The sequence below is a fragment of the Orycteropus afer genome, unplaced genomic scaffold (genome assembly GCF_000298275.1).
Source record: "Orycteropus afer afer isolate SDZICR_OR568_19922 unplaced genomic scaffold, OryAfe1.0 scaffold00141, whole genome shotgun sequence".
In the NCBI taxonomy this organism is placed as follows: Eukaryota; Metazoa; Chordata; class Mammalia; order Tubulidentata; family Orycteropodidae; genus Orycteropus; species Orycteropus afer.
The window spans coordinates 6,421,112-6,441,379 of NW_006921728.1; the positions used below are offsets into that span (position 1 = coordinate 6,421,112).

The 20,268-nt window shown below is 41.8% G+C and overlaps 1 protein-coding gene across 1 annotated transcript in view; it reads left to right on the plus strand.

Moving 5' to 3' along the window:
- FHOD3 (formin homology 2 domain containing 3) overlaps window positions 1–20,268 on the plus strand; it is a gene marked incomplete at its 5' end in the record, with an annotated part of 759,322 nt that overhangs the window by 464,376 nt on the left and 274,678 nt on the right. The window contains one exon of the mRNA XM_007945666.2: window positions 9,055–9,166. Coding sequence (XP_007943857.2) covers window positions 9,055–9,166 — 112 coding nt within the window. The remainder of the gene's footprint in view (window positions 1–9,054; window positions 9,167–20,268) is intronic.

A 20,268-nucleotide genomic window follows, 5' to 3' on the forward strand; every position in this document is an offset into this window, starting at 1 on the left:
CACTTGACTGCTAACCAGAAGGCTGGCAGTTCAAACCCACCAGCCACTCCTCGGAAGGAAGGTTGGGCAATCTACTTCTGTAGTGATACCACCTTGGAAACTCAAGGAGGGGTTGCTATGAGTTGGGTCCAACTCAACAGCAAATAAAAACAACAACAACACAGTTGACTTATACAACATGAATTTATGCTTTTTAGTGGAAAACAAAACAAATATAATAAAGCATATTTTTATAACCCCCTTTGTAATTTAAATCCTGAGGTTTAGAAATTGTATTCTTTTTATAGTTGTTGAATTTTTAGAAGAGAAGTAGGAATTTGAAGATTTTTGTTGAATACTTTTCTTTCTACTTAATAAGCAGCATATTTGACCTGATAAGTATAGTCGTATTTTCTTAAGTATAGTAAAATGTGAAGGGACAGCCAGTTTGTTTTTAAATGTAAAATTCTTGAGAAATTGTCTTTTATCCCTTTCCTGTGTATCTAGTGGTTACATTTTATCTAAAACTTAAATGCTAGGGTCTTACACAGGCTTACTCCTTAATTTCCCTGTGAGTTGTCCAAAAAAATTGAAACAAGAATTTAAGAAGCAAAGCACTATGTGGATATCATCTTGCTACCCTTCCCTTCCTCAGCCATAGAGGTGGTAATGGAGCCCCCAGTTATTTATGGAATCCCGAGTCTCAACCCCTGGACTGAGACTGAACCTGAAAAATGTTACTTCTACTTCCCAGGGTTAACAGGCATTTCTGTTCCTCTGAGGTCTCCTGACCTCTATTTTATGCTGAGCAGCAACTGAGAGCTCAGAATGATAGCTGCAGCAGAAAGCAGAGCTCAGCCCAGTCATCCTCAAAAAAAAAAAAAAAAACAACCAAACTCACTGCCATCGTGTCGTTTCCGACTCATAGTGACCCCTCATTGGGTTTCTGAGGCAGTATCTCTACGGAAGTAGATTGCCCAGTCTTCCTTCCGAGGAGGGGCTGGTGGGTTTGAACCACCAGCCTTCTGACTGCTGATGTGCTGCATAGTTATGAGATGTGTGGCAGTTCATAGCCTACTGCCTCTTCCTGTCCTCTCCTCTCATATAAAGGGATTGTCTCAGATACTTTGGTTTACTGTGGTTTAGCTTATGTTTAACACCACAAAGCATGCTTCCCTTCTTTAGTAATGTGGACAGAGTTCAAATAGAGTGCTAGTATTTCCTGTCCATGGATGGTGCGAATGGTTAATGCCCTCAGCGGTTAATGGAAAGGTTGACCCTTGGAGTCCTCCCAGAGGCACAATCTACTTCTGGAAAATGAGCGGTAGAAAGCCCTTATGGAGCACAGTTCTCCTCTGACACACATGGGGTTGCCATGAATCACATTTACTTGACAGAGACTCTTAGAATTGGAGGAGACCTTAAATGGGCTCAGGCAGTCCACCCCTTATCTAGCTCCTGACTTCCTCTTAGAGTGGCCATTGGGAATTTCCAGAGGTGAGAGATTCCTTCTTCCAAATCAGCCCTTCCCATCTTTGGACCACTGATTCTTTTGCTTACTTTTCATGGCCATGTAAGCCTGTTTAACTGCGTTGTGACTGTTTGCCTTATCTTTCCATGTGATTGATTACAGCTAGACACATGGATAGGTGTCTGAGCCTGAAAGCCACTGCAATGAAACACTTCATGAGAACATGAAGGAGCACCAAGCAGAGCTGAAAATCAAGCCGTTCACATGGGAGTGACGCTGGGCAGATCTGACCTTTTGAGGGGCTGTCTCCATCTCTTGGGCATCCGTGCAGCTTGATCCCATCCCTCCTCACTTGTTATCCTCACCCTTGCTGCCATGATAGGCCTGCCTCTGCTGCTCACTCCATCACTGCTCTCTGGTTTTCCTCTTCTTGGAATGTGAGCAGGAGATCTCGACAGTAGATAAATTGTCATCTTGGAACGTGTCTAAACTAAGCACCTGTCTGTCACTTTATTGTACTGTGGTGGCTGGTGTGTGGCAATGATACTGGAAGCTGTGCCACTGGTATTTCAAATACCAGGAGAGTCACCAGTGATGGAAAGGTTTCAGCAGTGTTTCTAGACCAAGATACACTAGGAAGAAAGGCCTGGTGATCTGCTTCTGAAAATTAGCCAATGAAAACTCTATAGATTGAAACAGAATATTGTCTGATGGAGTTAAACATGCCAACAGTCACGGGAATGGCATGGGAATGTTTTGATCTGTTGTACGTGGGTTTATTAGGAGTCGGAGCTGACCCAATGGCAACTAACAGTGACACCATAGACACAAGTGGCACCAAGTGAGAATTTTTAAGGGCTTTGAGATAAGCTGCATGTTTGGACTTGGAAAAACTGGCATACCGTCTCCATTGTCACTGCTCCAAGGCTTTGGACAGTTTTTGACTGTATTCCAGATACTTGAGGGCATTGAATTAAATGATTTCTGGTTAAATGAGAATTTGATGTAGAATTCTTTTGAAGTAATGTACTTTTGTTACTTTCATGTCTATGCAGTAATGCTAATAAGGTATTGCTAAGGAAGAGTCCTGCTGGATGTATTTGGATGATTAGTTTGGACATATTTCTAATTAGTACCATGCATTTCCATAAAATTAATACTTGGATGCTTTTTCACCTAAAATAGTTTATCTACTATTGTTACTGTTTATTTTACACAGAAGGTACATAAACACAAACTTAGATTCAGTAGAAGCCAGATTCATAGAAATCTAAAATCATGAATCAGAAGAATTTGGAGATTTTTTTTCTTCAAATAAAATTACAGTGCCAAAGAGAACTCCAAATAGAGTTTACAACAAAGGGGATGGAGACACGAATAGGCGTGTTGAAGCCAAGGGTAAAAGGAGGCTTTGCTAAAAATTATTATCAAAATAGTTTTTTAAGCCTCTTAACAGAGAGTGGCTTGAGGATTCTGGGTCCCTGAGACTCTGTCGGCCAAGGCCTGTGGCCTCAGAGATACTGAAAAGTAACCTCTGTGAGATAGACATAAGAAAGCCACTGCTGAAACCAGCTAATGGGGAAAATGGGGTTGGGCAGCAGCCAGTTGCTTTGCCAGGAAGCATTTTGAAGGCTTAGACCACATAATAGTGGTCCACCCACCAAGGACTACCCAAGCCTGGACTTGCTAGGTTATTTTATTTACTTGAAGAAATGCCTTAAGCTCAAATTTACAAAGACAGAACAGTTCATTATGACATACCTTCCCCTTCCGATACCTCAATTTGTTGTTGAGAAAAATACTCTGGAGCTTATTCTCTTTCTAGTCAGTGAACAGAGTACAAAATGTGAGACTTGAGTTAGAAGGATGAAACTGCTCTAAAAAGTTCACAACCCTCTAAAGAACTAAATTCCCAGCATTGTGGTGGGTGGTGTTATCTTCAGTCTTTGCTAGGCTTGAGCCCATCATTGCAGCCCCTGTGTCAATCCATCTAGGATCTTCCCTTTTTTTGCTGGCCATGTACTTTCCCAAGCATGATATCCTTCTCCAGGGACTGATCTCTCCTTACAACATGACAGATGCATAACATGCATAGTCAATAAAACACAGGTAAACGTCTATCTGGTCTTCTTTGCTTTTACCCATGATCCATCTGACATCAGCAGTGATATCCCACACTCCACATCCTCTTCTGAATCTGGCTTGAATTTCTGGCAGTTCACTTTTACTGCTGCAACTCTTTTTGAATTATCTTCATCAAAATTTTACTTGTGGATGACATTAATGTTATTGGTTGATAATTTCTGCAATTTTTGGATTCCTTTTTTTTGGAATGGGGGCAAATATGGATCTCTTCCAATTGGTTGGGTAGGTAGCTATCTCCCAGATTTATTGGCATAGACAAGTTGAGCCTTCCCGTGCTGCAGCCATTTGTTAAAATATCTCAATGGGTATTCCATCAACTCCTGGAGCCTCATTTTTCACCAATGCCTTCAGTGCATTTGAACTCCCACCTTCAGTACCATTCATTCCTGATCATATGCTGCCTCCTGAAATGATTAAACATCAACCAATTCTTTTTGGTATGATGACTCTGTGTATTCCTTCCATCTTCTTTTGATGGTTCCGCCATTGTTCAATATTTCCGTAGAATCCTTTGATATGGCAACTTGAAGCTTGATTTTTTTTTTTCTTCCATATCATTCAGCTTGAGAAATGCCTGCTATGTTCTTGCCTTTTAGTTTTCTAACTCTAGGTCTTTGCACATTTCATTATAACACTTGGTTTAGCTTCTCGAGCTGCCCTTTGAAGTCTTTGGTTCAGCTCTTTTAATTCATCATTTCTTCTTTTTGCTTTAGCTACTCTACATTTAAGAGCAAGTTTCAATGTCTCTTCTGACATCTAATTTGGACTTTGATTTATGTTCTGGCTTTTTAATGACCTTTTGCTTTCTTCATGTATGATATCCTTGACGTCAGCCCACAACTCATCTGGTCTTTAGTTATTTATGTGTTTAGTGCATCAAATCTATTCTTCATGTGGTCTCTAAATTGAGGTGAGATGTACTCAAGGTTGTACTTTGGCTCCCTTGGACATGGTTTAATTTTCTTCAGCTTCAATTTGAACCTCCACATGAATAGTTGTTGGTCTGTCCCACCACTGATCCCTTGCATTATTCTGACTGATGATATAGAACTTCTCCATTGTCTGCCCAGATGTAGTTGATTTGATCCCTGTGTATTCCATCTGGTGAGGTCCATGTGTACAATCACCATTTATGTTGATTGAAAATTATGTTGTTGAAAAAAGATATTTCCAATGAATAGGTCGTTTATCTTACAAAATTCTGCCATGCCATCTCTGACATTGTTTCTATCACCAAGGCCATATTTTCCAACTACTGATTATTCTTCATTCCCAACTTTTGCATTGCAATCACTAGTAATTATTGATTGAATGTTTGATCAATTTCATACTTCAGAAGTTGGTAAAAAATCTTCAATTTCTTCATCTTTGGCATTATTGGTTGGTGCATAAATTTGAATAATAGTCATATTAAGTGATCTTCCTTGTAGACATGGATATTATCCTATCACTTCAAGATAGATCTTGAAATGTTGTTTTTGACAATGAATGTTATGCTGTTCCTCTTCAATGTGTCCTTTCCAGCACTATATGACTGTCTGATCCAAAATGACCAATACCAGTCCATGTCAGCTCAATGCCTCTGATCTCGATCTTCAAGTGTGCCATTTCATTTTTGACAACTTCCAATTTTCCTAGATTCATATGTCATGCATTCCACATTCCAATTATTAATGGATATTTGCAGCTATTTCTTCTTATTGTAGTGAGGATATAGCTATGAGAAGAGAAGACCAAGTTGCTGCTTGGGCAAGCACAGTCGTATGGTGGAAAATGGAAGCTGGGCCTGAGGTGACTTCTTCCACACAACATAAGAGAAATAGATTTGAAGAACAAGCCTTGGTGAGAAGGACGTGCCATGCTGCCCTACATACGTAGTAATGATTCAGCAGCTCCTTGATGTCAGGCACTAGTTTGGTTTTGACAGAATAATCTCTGCGGCCACACAGCTTCCAGTCTAGTAGGGCACAATGGAGATATAGCAGATGAACATATGTATACCTGACAATTTCAGGCTGCAGGAAAAGATGTGAAGAAAATAAAATAGGGTGATATGATAGTGGCCAAGGGGCTTCTTTGCATGAAGTCATCAAGGAAAACATTTCCAATGAGGGTTAGTTTCTTAGACCTGAAGGATGGGAAGAGGCCAATCTTGGGAAGAGCCACAGGAACCATGTTCAAGCAAAGGGAATAACCAATGAGAAGGCCCTGCATCATGAACAAGATTTGGTATATTGAAAAAACCTGTACAGGCAGTCCCCTGGGTTAGGAATGTCTGACTTTGGGACAACTCCTACTTGTCCTTTAATGTTATGTAAATTTTCCCTCATTTTGAAGTGATTGAACCAATCCCTAATTGCAACAAATTCTTTATCACAATCACTTTCACTTGCTGCATGCACAGCTTTTAAATCATGGAAAAAGCTTGAAGCCTTTCCTTGCACTAAAACCAAAAACCAAGCCCACTGCCATCCAGTTGGTTCTGACTCATAGTCGCCCTCTATGACAAAGTAGAACTTCCTTATAGGGTTTCCAAGACTGTAAATCTTTACAGAATTAAACTGCCACATCTTTCTTCTGTGAAGCAGCTGGTAGATTTGAACCGCTGACCTTTAGGTTAGTACTTGAGTGAGTTCTTTAACCACTGTGCCCCCAGGGTTCCTCTAACACTAAAGTAAAGCTAAATAAGAACTGTATGCACCTGTTCTGACTTATCTACAAATTCTTAAAAGACATGGCTAGGAATGGCTTGCATTCGGAACTCAAGGACTGCCTATACTCATCCATGAAGGAAGACTAGATGATTGGAACAAACTTGGCAAAAGGAAAGGAGGTCAGAGAGCTTGACTGGGCCAAGACGTAAAGTCTGCAGGAGTTGGGTTGTATTCTGAATATGATGGGGAGTGACTGGGTGGTTGAAAGCAGGAGAGTGCTCTGCTTACTCTGGCTATAGTTTGTAGAATGCACTGTAGCAAAGGGTGCAAGGCAGAGAAAACTTGGGAGGCTATCATGGGGGTCCAGGGTGGACAGGAAATATGGAGAGGTGCACAGATTCAGGAGAGGTCTTTTAGGAAGTTATAATAGCACTGACAAATGGATTTGTTGGGGGAGCAGGGTGAGAAAAGTATAGGGTGAGTCCCACTGTTCCCTTCAAGTGCATGGTGATGCCCTGTGCTGAGATGAGGAGACCGTGGAAGGAATAAATTGGGAGTGGTAGGTGGGATGATGTGAGCATGAGTAAAGACCAAGAGATCTACTTTGGTCACATTGACTTTTAGGTGTCTGCTGACATCTGAGTAGAAATGTAAAGAGTTAGGGGAACATATGAGCAGCCATCTCAGGAGTTTGGTCTGTTCTGGAAAGAAACATTTAGCACTGGGTCAGATATTGAATTTAAAACCTAGGGACTGGATGGACTCACATATAGAGAGTGTGTAGAAAGAGAATCCAGGGGAGAACTCTGAGGCTTTTCCACACTTGAGAAGGAGCAGTGAGGGAATGGCTCTGAGGTAGGAGACTGGTCACACACAATGTGAGGAAACTGATTCTGGAGGGAGCAGTTAGTTGTCTCAGGTGATGCTGAGGGGCTGAGCTACAGAGAGAAGTAACCATTGGGTTTAACAGCCTGGGAGTCATTGGCAATGTGGATAAGAGCAATTTAACTTGAGTGGTGTTGACAGAAGCCCCATTGGGTTGGGGTGTGGTGTCAATAGGAAGTGGGGAAGTGAAGCCAGGGAGGGTAGCAATTCCTTGAGAAGTTTTTCTGTAAAAAAGGGAACTAAGAACAGGTACACTTGCAGAAAGCAGTGTGGAATCAAGGAAATGAAGACAATTACTAGATAAGTATGACAGAGGAAAAAGGGCCAGAAGTGTTCACAAGATTTTAGAGAAATGACTTAGAATCAGTGGTGTTTTTAAGCTGTTCCCCCAAGTTACAAGTTCAGTATGCACATGCCCCTAACACTCTGATGTGGGAAGATGGCTCCAGGGGGCACTGAGTCTTCCCTTGGGCTTCAGAACAAGTGAAGAACCCAGATGTGATTCTCCCCAACCATGGCAACTGGAGGCTGAGCACATAGTTGACTGGCCATGAATTGGTTGACCTGATGATTAATTGATTTAGTCATTCAGTGAGCAAACATCTCAGAACACCCACCTTGTGCCAACTACATCTCTAGGCATTGCAGATACAATTCATTGAAGGAAGAGTCCCAGTGTGGTACAAATGGTTGACATACTTGGATGCTGACCAAAAGTTTGGTGGTTCATGTCCACCCAGAGGCACCTTGAAAGTAAGGCCTGGTGATCTACTTTCAAAATACCAGCCAATGAAAACCCCATGGGGCACAGTTCTGCAGTGACACACATGGTGTCACCATGAATCAGAACTGAATAGCCAGCGACTGATTTTTCCCGTCAAAGGACCTTACTGACCATGAGAGGCAGGGGCATCTACAAGCAAACTCCTGGGGATGAGACATGCAGCCCAATGCCAGCTTAGATGCAGGATTCTTAGATGCAGGATTTATCCATGTACAGGAGATGTCAGTGTGTCAATGCCTTGAAAAGGAGTGGGGGCTGGGATCGACAGGAGACCATCTCTGCCCACAAAGCCATGTTCACAGGAAGGAAGTGAAGTGAAGGGAGGCGAGACCATGGAAAAGGTTTGCAGAGTACCCGGGGGCATGTGAACGGAGCTGACCTTGAAATCTCCAATGCTATGGCAGCTCCAAGGCAAGCTGAGCCAGAATTAGGAATCTTCTTCAGTTGGGATACTCAGGATTCTCTGGCGGTGCTCAGTGACCTGGGGGTGAGTAGCCTGTGACCTTCCTGAAGTGTGCACCATGGGAAGGCTCTGCAGCTGTGAGAAGGAAGGCCTCTGGGCTGTGTTTGGCTGCTTGTTAATGACACATTGATTAATGAGCCCTGATTTTAGAGATACAACTTGTGGGTGTGGGTTAGGAAGACTCTTCTGCTCATAACGGGACTTGGCTCATCTTCCCACCTATCCTTTGTGACCTTGTGCAAGTCATTTTAACTTTGCTATGCTTATTTTCTTGAACACAAGTAGGAATTGTGTTTGTTCTTACCTCACAATGTTGTGTTCAGGATACAAAGAAGTAACAGACTCTGCAAACACTAACTCATTTGTGGAGGAACTGCTGGGGGTAAGCTCTAGGGCCACATGCTCTGGGTTCAAATTCTGGTTCTATTTATTACTAGCTGTGTGGTCTTGGACAGGTTACTTTGTGCCTCAATTTCCTAATCTTTACAATGGACATAATAATAGTCCCTGCATCCCAGGTTCCTATGAGATCTAACAAGGGAGTCTGTAAATCACTGAGAAGAGGCCCGAGGTCAAAGTAAGCTTTAGGTGCCAACTGCTGTTCAGAGGACAATGCGTTCAGATGTATGAGGCTATGTCTGCAGCTGTGTGATGTTTTAACTTTTCTTCCCAGTTCCGGCTGGTGGTGAAGACAGCCCTGAAGCTGCTGCTTGTCTTTGTCGAGTACTCGGAGTCAAACGCACCTCTTTTAATCCAGGCTGTCTCTGCTGTTGACACAAAAAGAGGTGAGTAGTCCCACCCCCTTATTTCATCAAGATAAAAATGTCTCATGTAGGAAAGCTTTCACATTTTGTATGTTTGAGACAGAATAAGTGGCTGTTTCATTCCCTGTGGAGTCCCTGGGTGGCACAAACGGTTAAGCACTCAGCTACTAACCAAAAGATTGGTGGTTTGAGTACACCCAGAGGTGTGTTAAGGAGCTCTGGTAGCACAGCGCCTAAGGCATCTGACTGCTAACCAGAAGGTTGGTGGTTCAAATCCACCAGCCACTCCACAGAAACAAGACTGGGCACTCTACTTCCGTAAAGATTCACCACCTTGTAAACCCAATGGGGGTCGCTATGAGTCAGAATCAACTCGATAGCAGTGGGTTTGGTCTTTTTGGTTTAGAGGTGTTGGAAGAAGGTCCTAGCTGTCTACTACCAAAACATCACAACCGTTGAAAACCCTGTGGAGCATAGTTCTAGCCTGCAATACACGGATCTGCTATGAGTCCAAATGGATTGGATGGCAAATGATGTATTTGTTTGTTTTATTCACTGTATGTGGACTTCTTACTGTAAGGACCATATTTCTTTCTTTCTTTTTTTTTTTTATTTTAAGAGCTTGTTTTATATTCAGTGTAACGTGCACATTTAGTTTCATTCCCCATTCACCATGTCCAACCCACAACCCAGGCTCCTCCCCTCCCTACCCTGTAACCCTCCCCCTGTGCCCCTCATATTTATGCACTCCTGTTTGTCCTGCATTTCCTCAGTTTGAATGTTGGTCCTCTGGTGTCCCATGGTCTATTGCTCTAAGGGATGTATTACCAAAGACTATGTGGGTGTGTCATCCTGGATTGAGTGGTCTGCATGCACATCTTGTTAACTATTGGGCTGAGAGCCTGCCCCTGGGGGTGAGTTTTATTCCAGGGCCATAGTATTGGGAGTCTCACCGGATTTCATCTGACCAGTAATTCTGGTCATTATTGAGGTTTTGGATTTTGTTCCACGTTTTCCCTCCCACTCTATCCAGGATCTCCAGATTTGATCCTTTCTGTAAGGACCATATTTCTTAGAATAATAAGTACCTCACTTACTGACTATATCATTATCCAACACTTTGCATTTACAACAATAGTAAACAACTCCTACCTGGCTACTTTGCTCATTTATACGTCTGGCAGTAAAGAATGCCAAGGTGTGAGTTGAGAGTAATGCTGACTGTGGTGGTTAAAGTTATGTGTCATTTGGGCTGAGCTGTGAGTCTCAGTGGTTTGGCAGTTATGTAATGATGTAATTTGGCAGTTATATAATGATACAGTCATCCTCCATTTTCACATAATGCTGATTTTCACACAGTAACCTGATCTTTGGAACCCTAACCATATTGATCAGTGAGGAGTGGGTGTTTACAAAGACTAGGGACAGAATGTGCTTTGACAGAGTAAAGCACTTATGGATTTCACAGGACAAATCAGAAACTGAACTTTATCTTCTCACCTCTTCCCCTACCACTTGGAATCAGTTCCTTCTGTTTTCCCCATCTTATCTCGGGTTACTCTGGCTTCCTTTCTCACCTCAGATCATACTTCATCAATTCTGATTCATAGGTATTGCTTGAACCTTCTCCCTTGCTCCCTCTGTCCCTCTTCCTGCCTTCCATCTCATTGCCTCTGCTTTGCTTCAGGCCTTTGTTATCCTTCACCCAACAATCCCCCTGTCACTCCGAAGTGCTACCTTAGCCTCTGCTATTAGAGGCATTATTCTAAAACCAAAATTTGGTCATATCAGTCCCCATTTAAAACTTCCCAATGGCTTCCCAGTACCTACAGTATAAAGTCCAAACCCCTATTCCTGACTTAGAGGATTCCTCACCATTCAGCCCTTGTTTATCTGCTGTCCCTGCCTCCTGCCTGTTCTGTATCACACCCTCCCCATCTTGGGTCACATGCTCCTGTGCTCCCAAATCCCCATGTGCCCCTCTTGATGAGCATACAGTAAACTGTGGCTCTTGTAATATTGTGAAACATGAAGTTAAAGTGCTGGGTGTTTTGTCTTGTCTTGTCTTTGTTTTCGTCGCCAGTAGGAACTAAAGATTTAAATAAAGAACAAAAACTTGATAATATATGTTTGTTTTTTATTTTTGCAATGATAATGGCAATATTAAATACAGAAAATTTGGGGAAAAGTGTTGAAAGATGGCAATAAGAAACCTTCTCTAATTTTCACCAGACAGAGAGAATGGCTGTTAACATGTTGGTATTACGTGTTGGTGTTCCTTACGGTTTCATGTATGTGTGCATGTGCATGCTTATGCACACATCAACTGAGATCTTACTGTCACAAAGAAAGTAAGGGCCTCAATAGTACCCTTTGATTCAAACCACATGTGTCTCTGACTCAGCATTGCTCAGAGACCCAGCTTCCAGCCCTGAATCCAAAGGGAAAAGAAAGTAGCTTACTAGCAATGGTAAAAGTTTGGCTGTAAGTTAACAAAGCTATCTAGGACCGTAAAATGAGGCTTCTATAACTTCCCAAATACACAGGCAAACATCAGCACCAAGTATAGTCAGTCAATTCTAGGCCAGGAAGCACTCTAGGTCTCTATGTGGGGTATGTGAGGAATACAAACTCTAGTACACAGCCAAGGCCTGGGCATCTAGGGGTGGATCCCACACTGGAGCAGTTTTCTTTCTACCATAGCATGTTGCTATCTGATGCCGCACAGGAAGACCCTTATGTTCAAGAGCAGATCATAGGGTCAGTTGAGAATCCTTAAGACTACATGTCCATTTGTGCATAAATGGCTCAGAAATCAGAGCTGGCTTTTCCAAAGCCAATTTAATTAGGTTTAGGGTCAAAGGTGGGTGTTTTGAAAGATCAAGGGAGATGCTTTGATTCATCCTTGGAAGATTCATTCTCCATCCTCATACTCTAAGACTTTCTTTAGGACCATTAATGGGCTCTTTGTCTTCCTGTCCTAAGTTTCACATAACCCGTGAACCCTTGTCATGAATGGAGGAAGACAGTCGTCTCATGATATTTGGTTTCTCCTTTGACTTTATTGAGCTGCGAGCTCGAATTTCCTTCTTTAGATGTCACATTTCATGAAGGGTATGATATAGGGGTTAAGGAGCAACCCTGAAATAAACTCAGGTCTTTGTATCCCACATCCAGAGTTCTGTCCACAGGCCCAGCCAGAGGCACTGTGGGGCCCTGAGTCACCTTGCCAAGACAAAATAATGGTCATCTTTTCCCAATTTGTTAAAAATGAAACTTAACTTTATGGTTTTTGCCTGTAAAATTTTGCAAACTTTTGGCAATGGTTATCATCTGTCTGCACTGAGCATGAGCAGTTGAAAAAAGAAAAAAAAAAAAGCAATAGCACTATGGAAAAACTCAAATAGTTAATCATGTGTGGTTCAATAGCATGTTTCTTTATGGACCTGTGTGGTCTTGGCTGTGAATTTGTAATGCATACATATAACATCATCCTATTTTACTGCTAGTAAAATTGTTCCTGAATCATATGATGAAGTTAAACATATAAATACGTCATGGTGTTCTGCAGAGAGCAACATGATTTCCAGGTGTGTTTCCACCTAGAAGCTTTGGAAGCAGCTCTCTAAGTCCCTCTCAACTGGGTGAGAAAGCAGACAGAGATACCAGAGGTGACTAAAGGCAAACTGAGCATTTCCATTCATGCATAAGTTTATAAATAAACTGTAAATTTTACTCCTCAAAGTGGCTTTAGATGCATTCCCCTGGGGTGGTGGTAGTGGAGAATGAATATGTTAAAGTATATGCTTATTTTTAATAGACAGGAATTCAGAAACAGTCTGATTTAGGAATTAGGAGGAAAACCAATAAACAAGATATAAGTCCTCAAAAATCATCATCACCTAAAGCAAAAGAAAGGATCCCAGAACAAATTTCTCTGATTGCTTTATGAGCATTATGCCTGCCACACATGGGTTAACCAGAGAGTTCATTCTGTGAGTGTGGACAAGTGCCCTTCAGCCAAGAGTGGGCTGGTTAGGGAGCAGGGATAAAAGCTGAAGAGCTCAAAGTCCATTGTAAGCCAGTTACCACTGAGTCGATTCCAAATCATGATGATCCCAAGTATGTCAGAGTATAACTGTACTTTGTAGGGTTTTCAATGGCTTGCTTTTCAGAGTTGCCTCTGGGTAGGTGTGTATCTCTGACCTTTCAGTTAATAGCCAAGCATGTTAACCTTTTGTATTACCAAGGAACTCCTAAGCCCACCATGTTGTTGCTGCTGTTGTGTGCTGTCAGTTGATTTCAACTCACAGTGAACCAATAACACAGCAGAACTGTCTCCCAAGATTTTTCTAGGCTGTAATCTTTATGGATGCATGTTGCCAGGCCCTTTCTCCCTAGAACCACTGGTGGGTTCAAGCCACTGGCTTTTCCATTAGTAGCCAGCTGCTTAACCATTGCGCCACTAAGTTTCCTTAAAGTCCATCCTAACCAAAAACAAACTCGTTGCTGTTGATTCTGACTCATAGCGACCCCCATTGGGTTTCCAAGACTGTAAATCTTTATGGAAAGCAGACTGCCTCAACTTTCTTCCATGGAGTGGCTAGGGGATTCAAATCATCGACTTTTTGGTGGGCAGCCAAGTGCCTTAACCACTCTACCACCAGAGCTCCTTAAAGTCTGTCATAAACCAAACCAAAAACCAAACTCACTGCCATCGAGTCAATTCTGACTCATAGTGACCCCTCGTTAGGTTTCTGAGGCAGTCTCTCTATGGAAGTAGATTGCCCAGTCTTCCTTCTGAGGAGTGGCTTTGAACTGCCAGCCTTCTGGATAGCAGTCAAATGCCTTAGGCACTATGCCACCAGAGACTCCTAAAGTCAATCATAGAGACTAATAAATATTTGTGAATGCATGAAACTAAAAAATTACCCCTATTTGGCCCATACACTTGATACTTTTGCTTGGAGGCTGGAATGAAAATGTGGATTTGAGATACCATATTTTTTCACATATAATGTGCTCAGAGAAATAATGCACACACATATGACACACAGGAAACTAATGTGTGAGGGACTGCATGGTTTGCAAAAACCACATAATGGGTATTTTATTTGTGTTAAAAAAAAACCAGTCATCTCTGGGACATAGTATGGCATCATATGTGTCTGAATAAACATTTCTATCTTCTTTTGCTGGCACCTTCAGGTCACTTTGCCTTTAAGGTAGAAGAGCCTGGCAGGAAGAGAGAGAGGCAGTGAGTGCTCATGGAAGCTCATGAGGGAGCCTTATGTTGTCATTTTGCAATTATCAGAGACTCCCTTTCCTTGCCATCTTCTTTGTGATGGTCCACGGGAAACTGATTTAGAATGTGCTGCTCCTCTGTGTAGAGTGATCTGCCTTTTAACTCTGCAGATTAGCCTCTCTGACAGATTAGCACGTGCCCAGACTTAGGAACTTATTTTGAAGTTTTGAAATTTCAATCATACATCTTGAGTCCTCCTAATTTGATTTAGCACTGCTTTTGAAGGCATTCTGTTTTTCATTTGAATGTAAGGTTATGAGATATATGACATAATTCTTAAACATGTGTAGGACACATGATTAACAGGGAAAAATAAATGCAGCCATCTTTTCAAGTAATCCTGTCTCTGGCTTCTGGTTGAGGATATAGCAGTCTGCAAGGCACATACGAAGCATGGTGGAAGTTAGAAGTTGACAGAACTCAAGTTCTATGTCTGTGCTTATTTATGGCAGAAGTGTGTGTGTGTGTGTGTGTGTGTGTGTGTAAAGTTTGTCAATCATATTGAGACATTGAACATGCTGTGAGGAGCTTCTATTTGAGTGTGCTACATATCTTCATTTTCCTTGGCTTGATGCAGTGACATGGATAGGAAGAGATTAAAAAATGTTGAGTGATTTATTCTGTGTGCCTTGAGTTGAGAGAGAGGGGCTGTGGTTTGGTGGGAAGAGGACTGGCCTGGAGCCTGTGTGGGAGGCTTGCGGGTAAGCTTGGGTGTCAGAACCACCAGCAACCATTGTGATTACTGCCTCTGATGTTTGAGTGATGTAACAGACATGGTGCTAAGCATTTTTCATATATAACTCATTTATTTGTCAAATATTTCTTGAATACTGTGTGCTTACAAACCTCCTCGATAAAACCAAAATCCCTGCTCTGTTCTCATGGATCCCACACTCCGGTGATGGGGGTAGTTGGAGAGGGACAGACATCATGATTAAGTTATGCCTTGTAATGTACTTCATTGGAGTACCTAGGTGGCACAAGCTGTTAAGCGCTTGATTGCTAACCAAAAGACTTGTGGATCAAACCCACCCCGAGACACCGCAGAAGAAAGGCTTTGCCTGTGATCTGCTTCCAAAAGGTGACACTCTTCAAACCCGTATGGAGCACAGTTCTACCCTGCAATACATGGGATCACCATGAATTGGAATTAACTTGAAGGCAACTGCTTTATTTCTTTGGGTTAATGTGCTTCATCGGTGCTAAGGAAAAAGAGGACTAAGTGTATTATCCCAGTGAAACCTCCTGGTCATCCCATAAGGTAGATGTTGTCACCCCAGTTTACAGGTGAGTCTCCTGAGCCTTTGATCATTCTGCTACTTTGGGGGCTGAGTTTCTTTCTCAGTTATATGAAGGGGTAGGATTATAAGGTTTATGATTCTAATGCAGAAAGTTTCCCTCCCCACACCTTCCCCACACATGTATACAGTAGGGAGCCAGCAAAGGGGACAGCCATCATTGTGACCCAGGCTGTTTAGTTCCAAAGGAAGGCAGCTCCTGGGAAAGCTGAGTGTGTTGGCTCCTACCAGGCCTAGTTTGAACCCTGCCAAGGCTGTTTGTGTTGAACTAAATGTCTGTCTCCCTTCTCCTTCATTCTTGTAAATAATTTCTGGTCCCAAAACAATCAGAAGAGAGTGAACATTCATCCCAGTAGTGTATGAATATTTTCACATTTCCAGACTTGGAAATCATTAAATGATAATTAGGGGATCAGATATCACTGCTGAAAGACATTTTTTTTCAATTAAATTAAGCCAGTGTTTTGAGTGTTTTTGTTAAATTGTAAAGGATAAAATGGTGTGTGTGTCTGTCTGTCCGTCTGTGTAAGAGAGAGGAATCATCTGCTGCTTCTCTTCTCTGGGGCCTGCCTTTGCTTCTTGGCCTGCCATTCCTTGGATCCTATTTGGCATATAGGGCTCCAATATAAACAGTCAGGAAGCAGCTCTGGGCCCACTAGCGCCATTGGAAATTCTTAGCTTAAATGCTTTCTCCCCTGCACAGGCTTTCTTTTAACCACATGTGGGTAACCCACAAGAACACATGTGAATGATAGAAGTTGCCCCTGTTATAAACACAGCAGAAACACGTGGAGTACTGGAGCTGGAGTGGACAATGAGGTCTAAGACTTACTGATCAGATTGATGGACTGTCTGGAGGAAAGAAATGATTACTTTGCTGGAATTCTAAGAACAGTTCCACTGTGGGGTGGATTTCAAAATAGTTTTATGATAAATATTAGCAAGGAGATAATTACGCAGCTAGCAGACTATGGAGCATGCTTTTGTATTCAGAGTTAAAAAAAAATCCTAAAATCTTGCCTAATTCCAACCAGTTAGACAAGTTGGCCAGAAGAGAAAGCTTCTGGCTCATTTGCTGGGAGAGCCAGCAGATCTCTACAACAGACTGTGTCTGTATCTTTTTCATTGCATGGTAGTTGGTGCCTGTCTTAGTGTCCGAGTGCTACTTTAACAAAAATGCCACAAGTGAGTGGCTTCAGAGAACAGATGTTTATTTTCTCACAGTGTAGGAGGCTGTTAGTCCAAATTCAGTGTGTGGCTCTAGGGGGAGGTTCTTCTTTGTCTGTTTCAGCTTCTAGTAGCCACCAGTCCTTGCATTTCCTGGGTGTTTGTAGCTTCATCTGCCTCCATCATCATCAGAAATCAACTATTTCCTCCTTTAGACACTTTCTTTAGGGAGCTCTGGTGGCTTAGTGGTTAAAGCATTTAGCTGCTAATCAAAAAGTTGGTGTTTCAAACCCACTAACCACTCTGTGGGAGAAAGATGAGGCAGTCTGCTTCTGTAAATATTTACAGCCTTGGAAGCCCAATAGGGCAGCTCTACTCTATCTTATGGGGTTGCAGTGAATCAGAATTGACTTGATGGTAGTGGGTTTGCTTTTTTGGTTTTGGTGCTTGCATTTGTGTCTAATCTGCTCTTTTTATAACTCACAAGTAATTAGATTTAAGACACCCACTTCACTGATATGACCTCACCTCAACAGGATTACATCCACAGGTATATTTAAAATAAAAAACCTCACTGCTGTCAGTTGGACGTGACCATAGTGACCCCTCCTTGAGTTTCCGAGGTGGTATCACTACAGAAGTAGACCACCCAGTCTTCCTTCCGAGGAGTGGCTGGTGGGTTTGAACCACCAGCCTTCTGGTTAGCAGTCAAATGCCTTAGGCACTGTGCCACCAGAGCTCCCACAGGTATAGAGGTTAGGATTCCAGCACACATCTGAGGTGGGACGGTAGGGGTGGTAGAGATGGGGGTGGGATGGGGAAACATGCAATTCAATCCATAATAGCACCTGTTCTTTTGATTTGGTATTTTAAATTTTTTTTCCTTTTTTTAAAAAAAATTATTGTCTTATTTTTTTAAATTTTTTATTGTGATTTGGGTGAAAGTTTACAGAGCAAATTCACTTTCCATACAGCAGCTCACATATACTTTGTCTCATGACATTAACTGCAATTTACCACAATGCAACAGCTCCCCTCCCACTTCTTCCCCATAGTTACCTCTTCCCTGCGTTTTTCTCTCCCATGCACTCCTGCCCCCCAAGCTGTCTCCCTGTGCATACACAGACCTTCTATTCTCCCATGATTGATCTCTCCAAGGAGTGTATCTATCTAATATAAATGTTCAGCTCATATGCCTGTTTTTTTGTTTCTCTGGAAACCATAGGAGTGGATTCAATTCCAGATCTGAAGGGCAGCTAGGGGCCATAGTCTCAGTGGTTCCATCAGGCTCTATCAGATCAGCAAACCTGGTCCTTTTTTTTTTTTAATGATTTTGAGTTTTGTTCCACATTGTTCTTCCGCTCTATCCAGGATCTCCTACATAGATCCCCCTCCTAGTAGTTGACAGTGGTATCCAGGAACCATCTAGTTTTTCTGGTCTCATAGTCATATAGGCTGAAGATTGCATGGTGATACCAGTCCATTGGAGTAATTGTTTCCATGTGTCTTTGGTTTTCTTCATTCTACTTTGCTCTGGATTAGGAGAGACCCATCGTTGCTTTTTGCCAATTGAGCTGGTGTCTCTTGCCACCATGGTCCCAAGCCCACAGGTCCAACTACTCGCTCCCTCTGGGTGGCTGACTGTGGTCAAGAAGTGACTACAAACTTGCGCCTTGTCAGCTCTACTATATATCTGGGAATTCTAACAGAAACATTGTCTGCCAACCCTATACATGGTCTTGGGCACACTGCCCCCTACATAGACATACCTAATAGTTTAGCCTGTGCACCCATCTGTCTACCCATATATCAATGTTTGCCTTCACTGACAAATAGTATATGAGCAAAAGCGTTCATCTTTGTTGTCTGTACCTCACATGCATTTCTCTATGTCTTCCTCTTCCTCAAGGCCACTGTGTTGATCACTCACATTTGGTACATTGCCCTTCTCTTCGCCCAAATCAATAGTTGTCTCTACATATCTAACAGTGTTCCCTCCACTCCCCACCCACCCTTGGTAACCAACAAAGAAAATTTCCTTCCATATAGAAACCTTTCCTGGACATTTTACAATAACAGACTAATACAATATTTGTCCTTCTGTGATTGACTTATTTCACATAGCATTATGTCCTCCAAATTCATCCATGTTATGCACTGTTTTGCTGATTCTACGTTATTCTTTAGTATTCCTTGGTGTGTATGTAACATAGTTTGGTTATCCATTCTTCTTTTGATGGTCACCTAGGTTGTTTCCATCTTTTGGCTATTGTAAATAGTGCCGTGATGAACATGGGTGTGCATATATTTGTTCTTGTCCTGGCTCTCACAACTTTAGGATACATGCCTAGTAATAGAATGGCTGGATCAAATGGTATTTCTAATTTCAACTTTTTAAGGTATCACCATACTGCTTTCCACAGTGGTTGTATCATTTGACAGTCCCACTAGCAGTGTATGAGAGTCCCAATCTCTCTACATCCTCACCAGCAATTGTTATTTTCTGTCTTGTTGAACTTTGCTACTAGTGCTGGGGCAAGATGGTATCTTATTATTGTTTTGGTTTGCATCTCTCTAATGGCTAATGATCATGAGCATTTTTTCATATGTTTGTTGGCTGCCTGAATATCCTCTTTGGTGAAGTGTCTATTCATGTCTTCGGCCCATTTTTTAATTGCATTATTTGTTTTTTTTATGTTGAGGTGTTAGATTTTTCTATAAATTCTTGAGATAACTCCCTTGTCAGATATGTCATTGCTGAATATTTTTTCCCAATCTGTAGGTTCTCTTTTGGAGAAGTCTTTGGGAGCACATAAAAATTTAATTTTTAGAAGGTCCCATTCATCTAGTTTCTCTTCTGCTGTTTGTTCATTTCGTGTTATGCTTCATAGTCTAATTATGACATACATTAAGGCCCCTTAATTTATCCCTTGTTTTTCCTTGAGGAACTATATAGTTTTAGGTTTCACATTTAAGTCTTTGATCCATCTGGAGTTTGTTTTTGTGTATGTGTGAGGTACAGATCTTGTTTCATTTTTCTGCAAATGGATATCCAGTTTTACCAACATCATTTGTTAAACAGACAATCTCTAACCCATTTAATGGAGTTCAGCCCTTTGTCAAAGATCAGCTGTGTCTGGTCTTCTTTTCTTACTGCATGCATTTGCCTACTGGCTCTTTTAAAACTGTGCTCCTACTTAATGCTTTTCATACCTTCTCAGAGATCTCCAGTCACTAACCAGCAGACATTTTATTATTATTATTTTCTTTTTTTTATTAGGATTTGGGTGAAGATTTACAGAGTAAATTCACTTTTCATACAGCAGTTCACATATACTTTGTCTCATGTCATT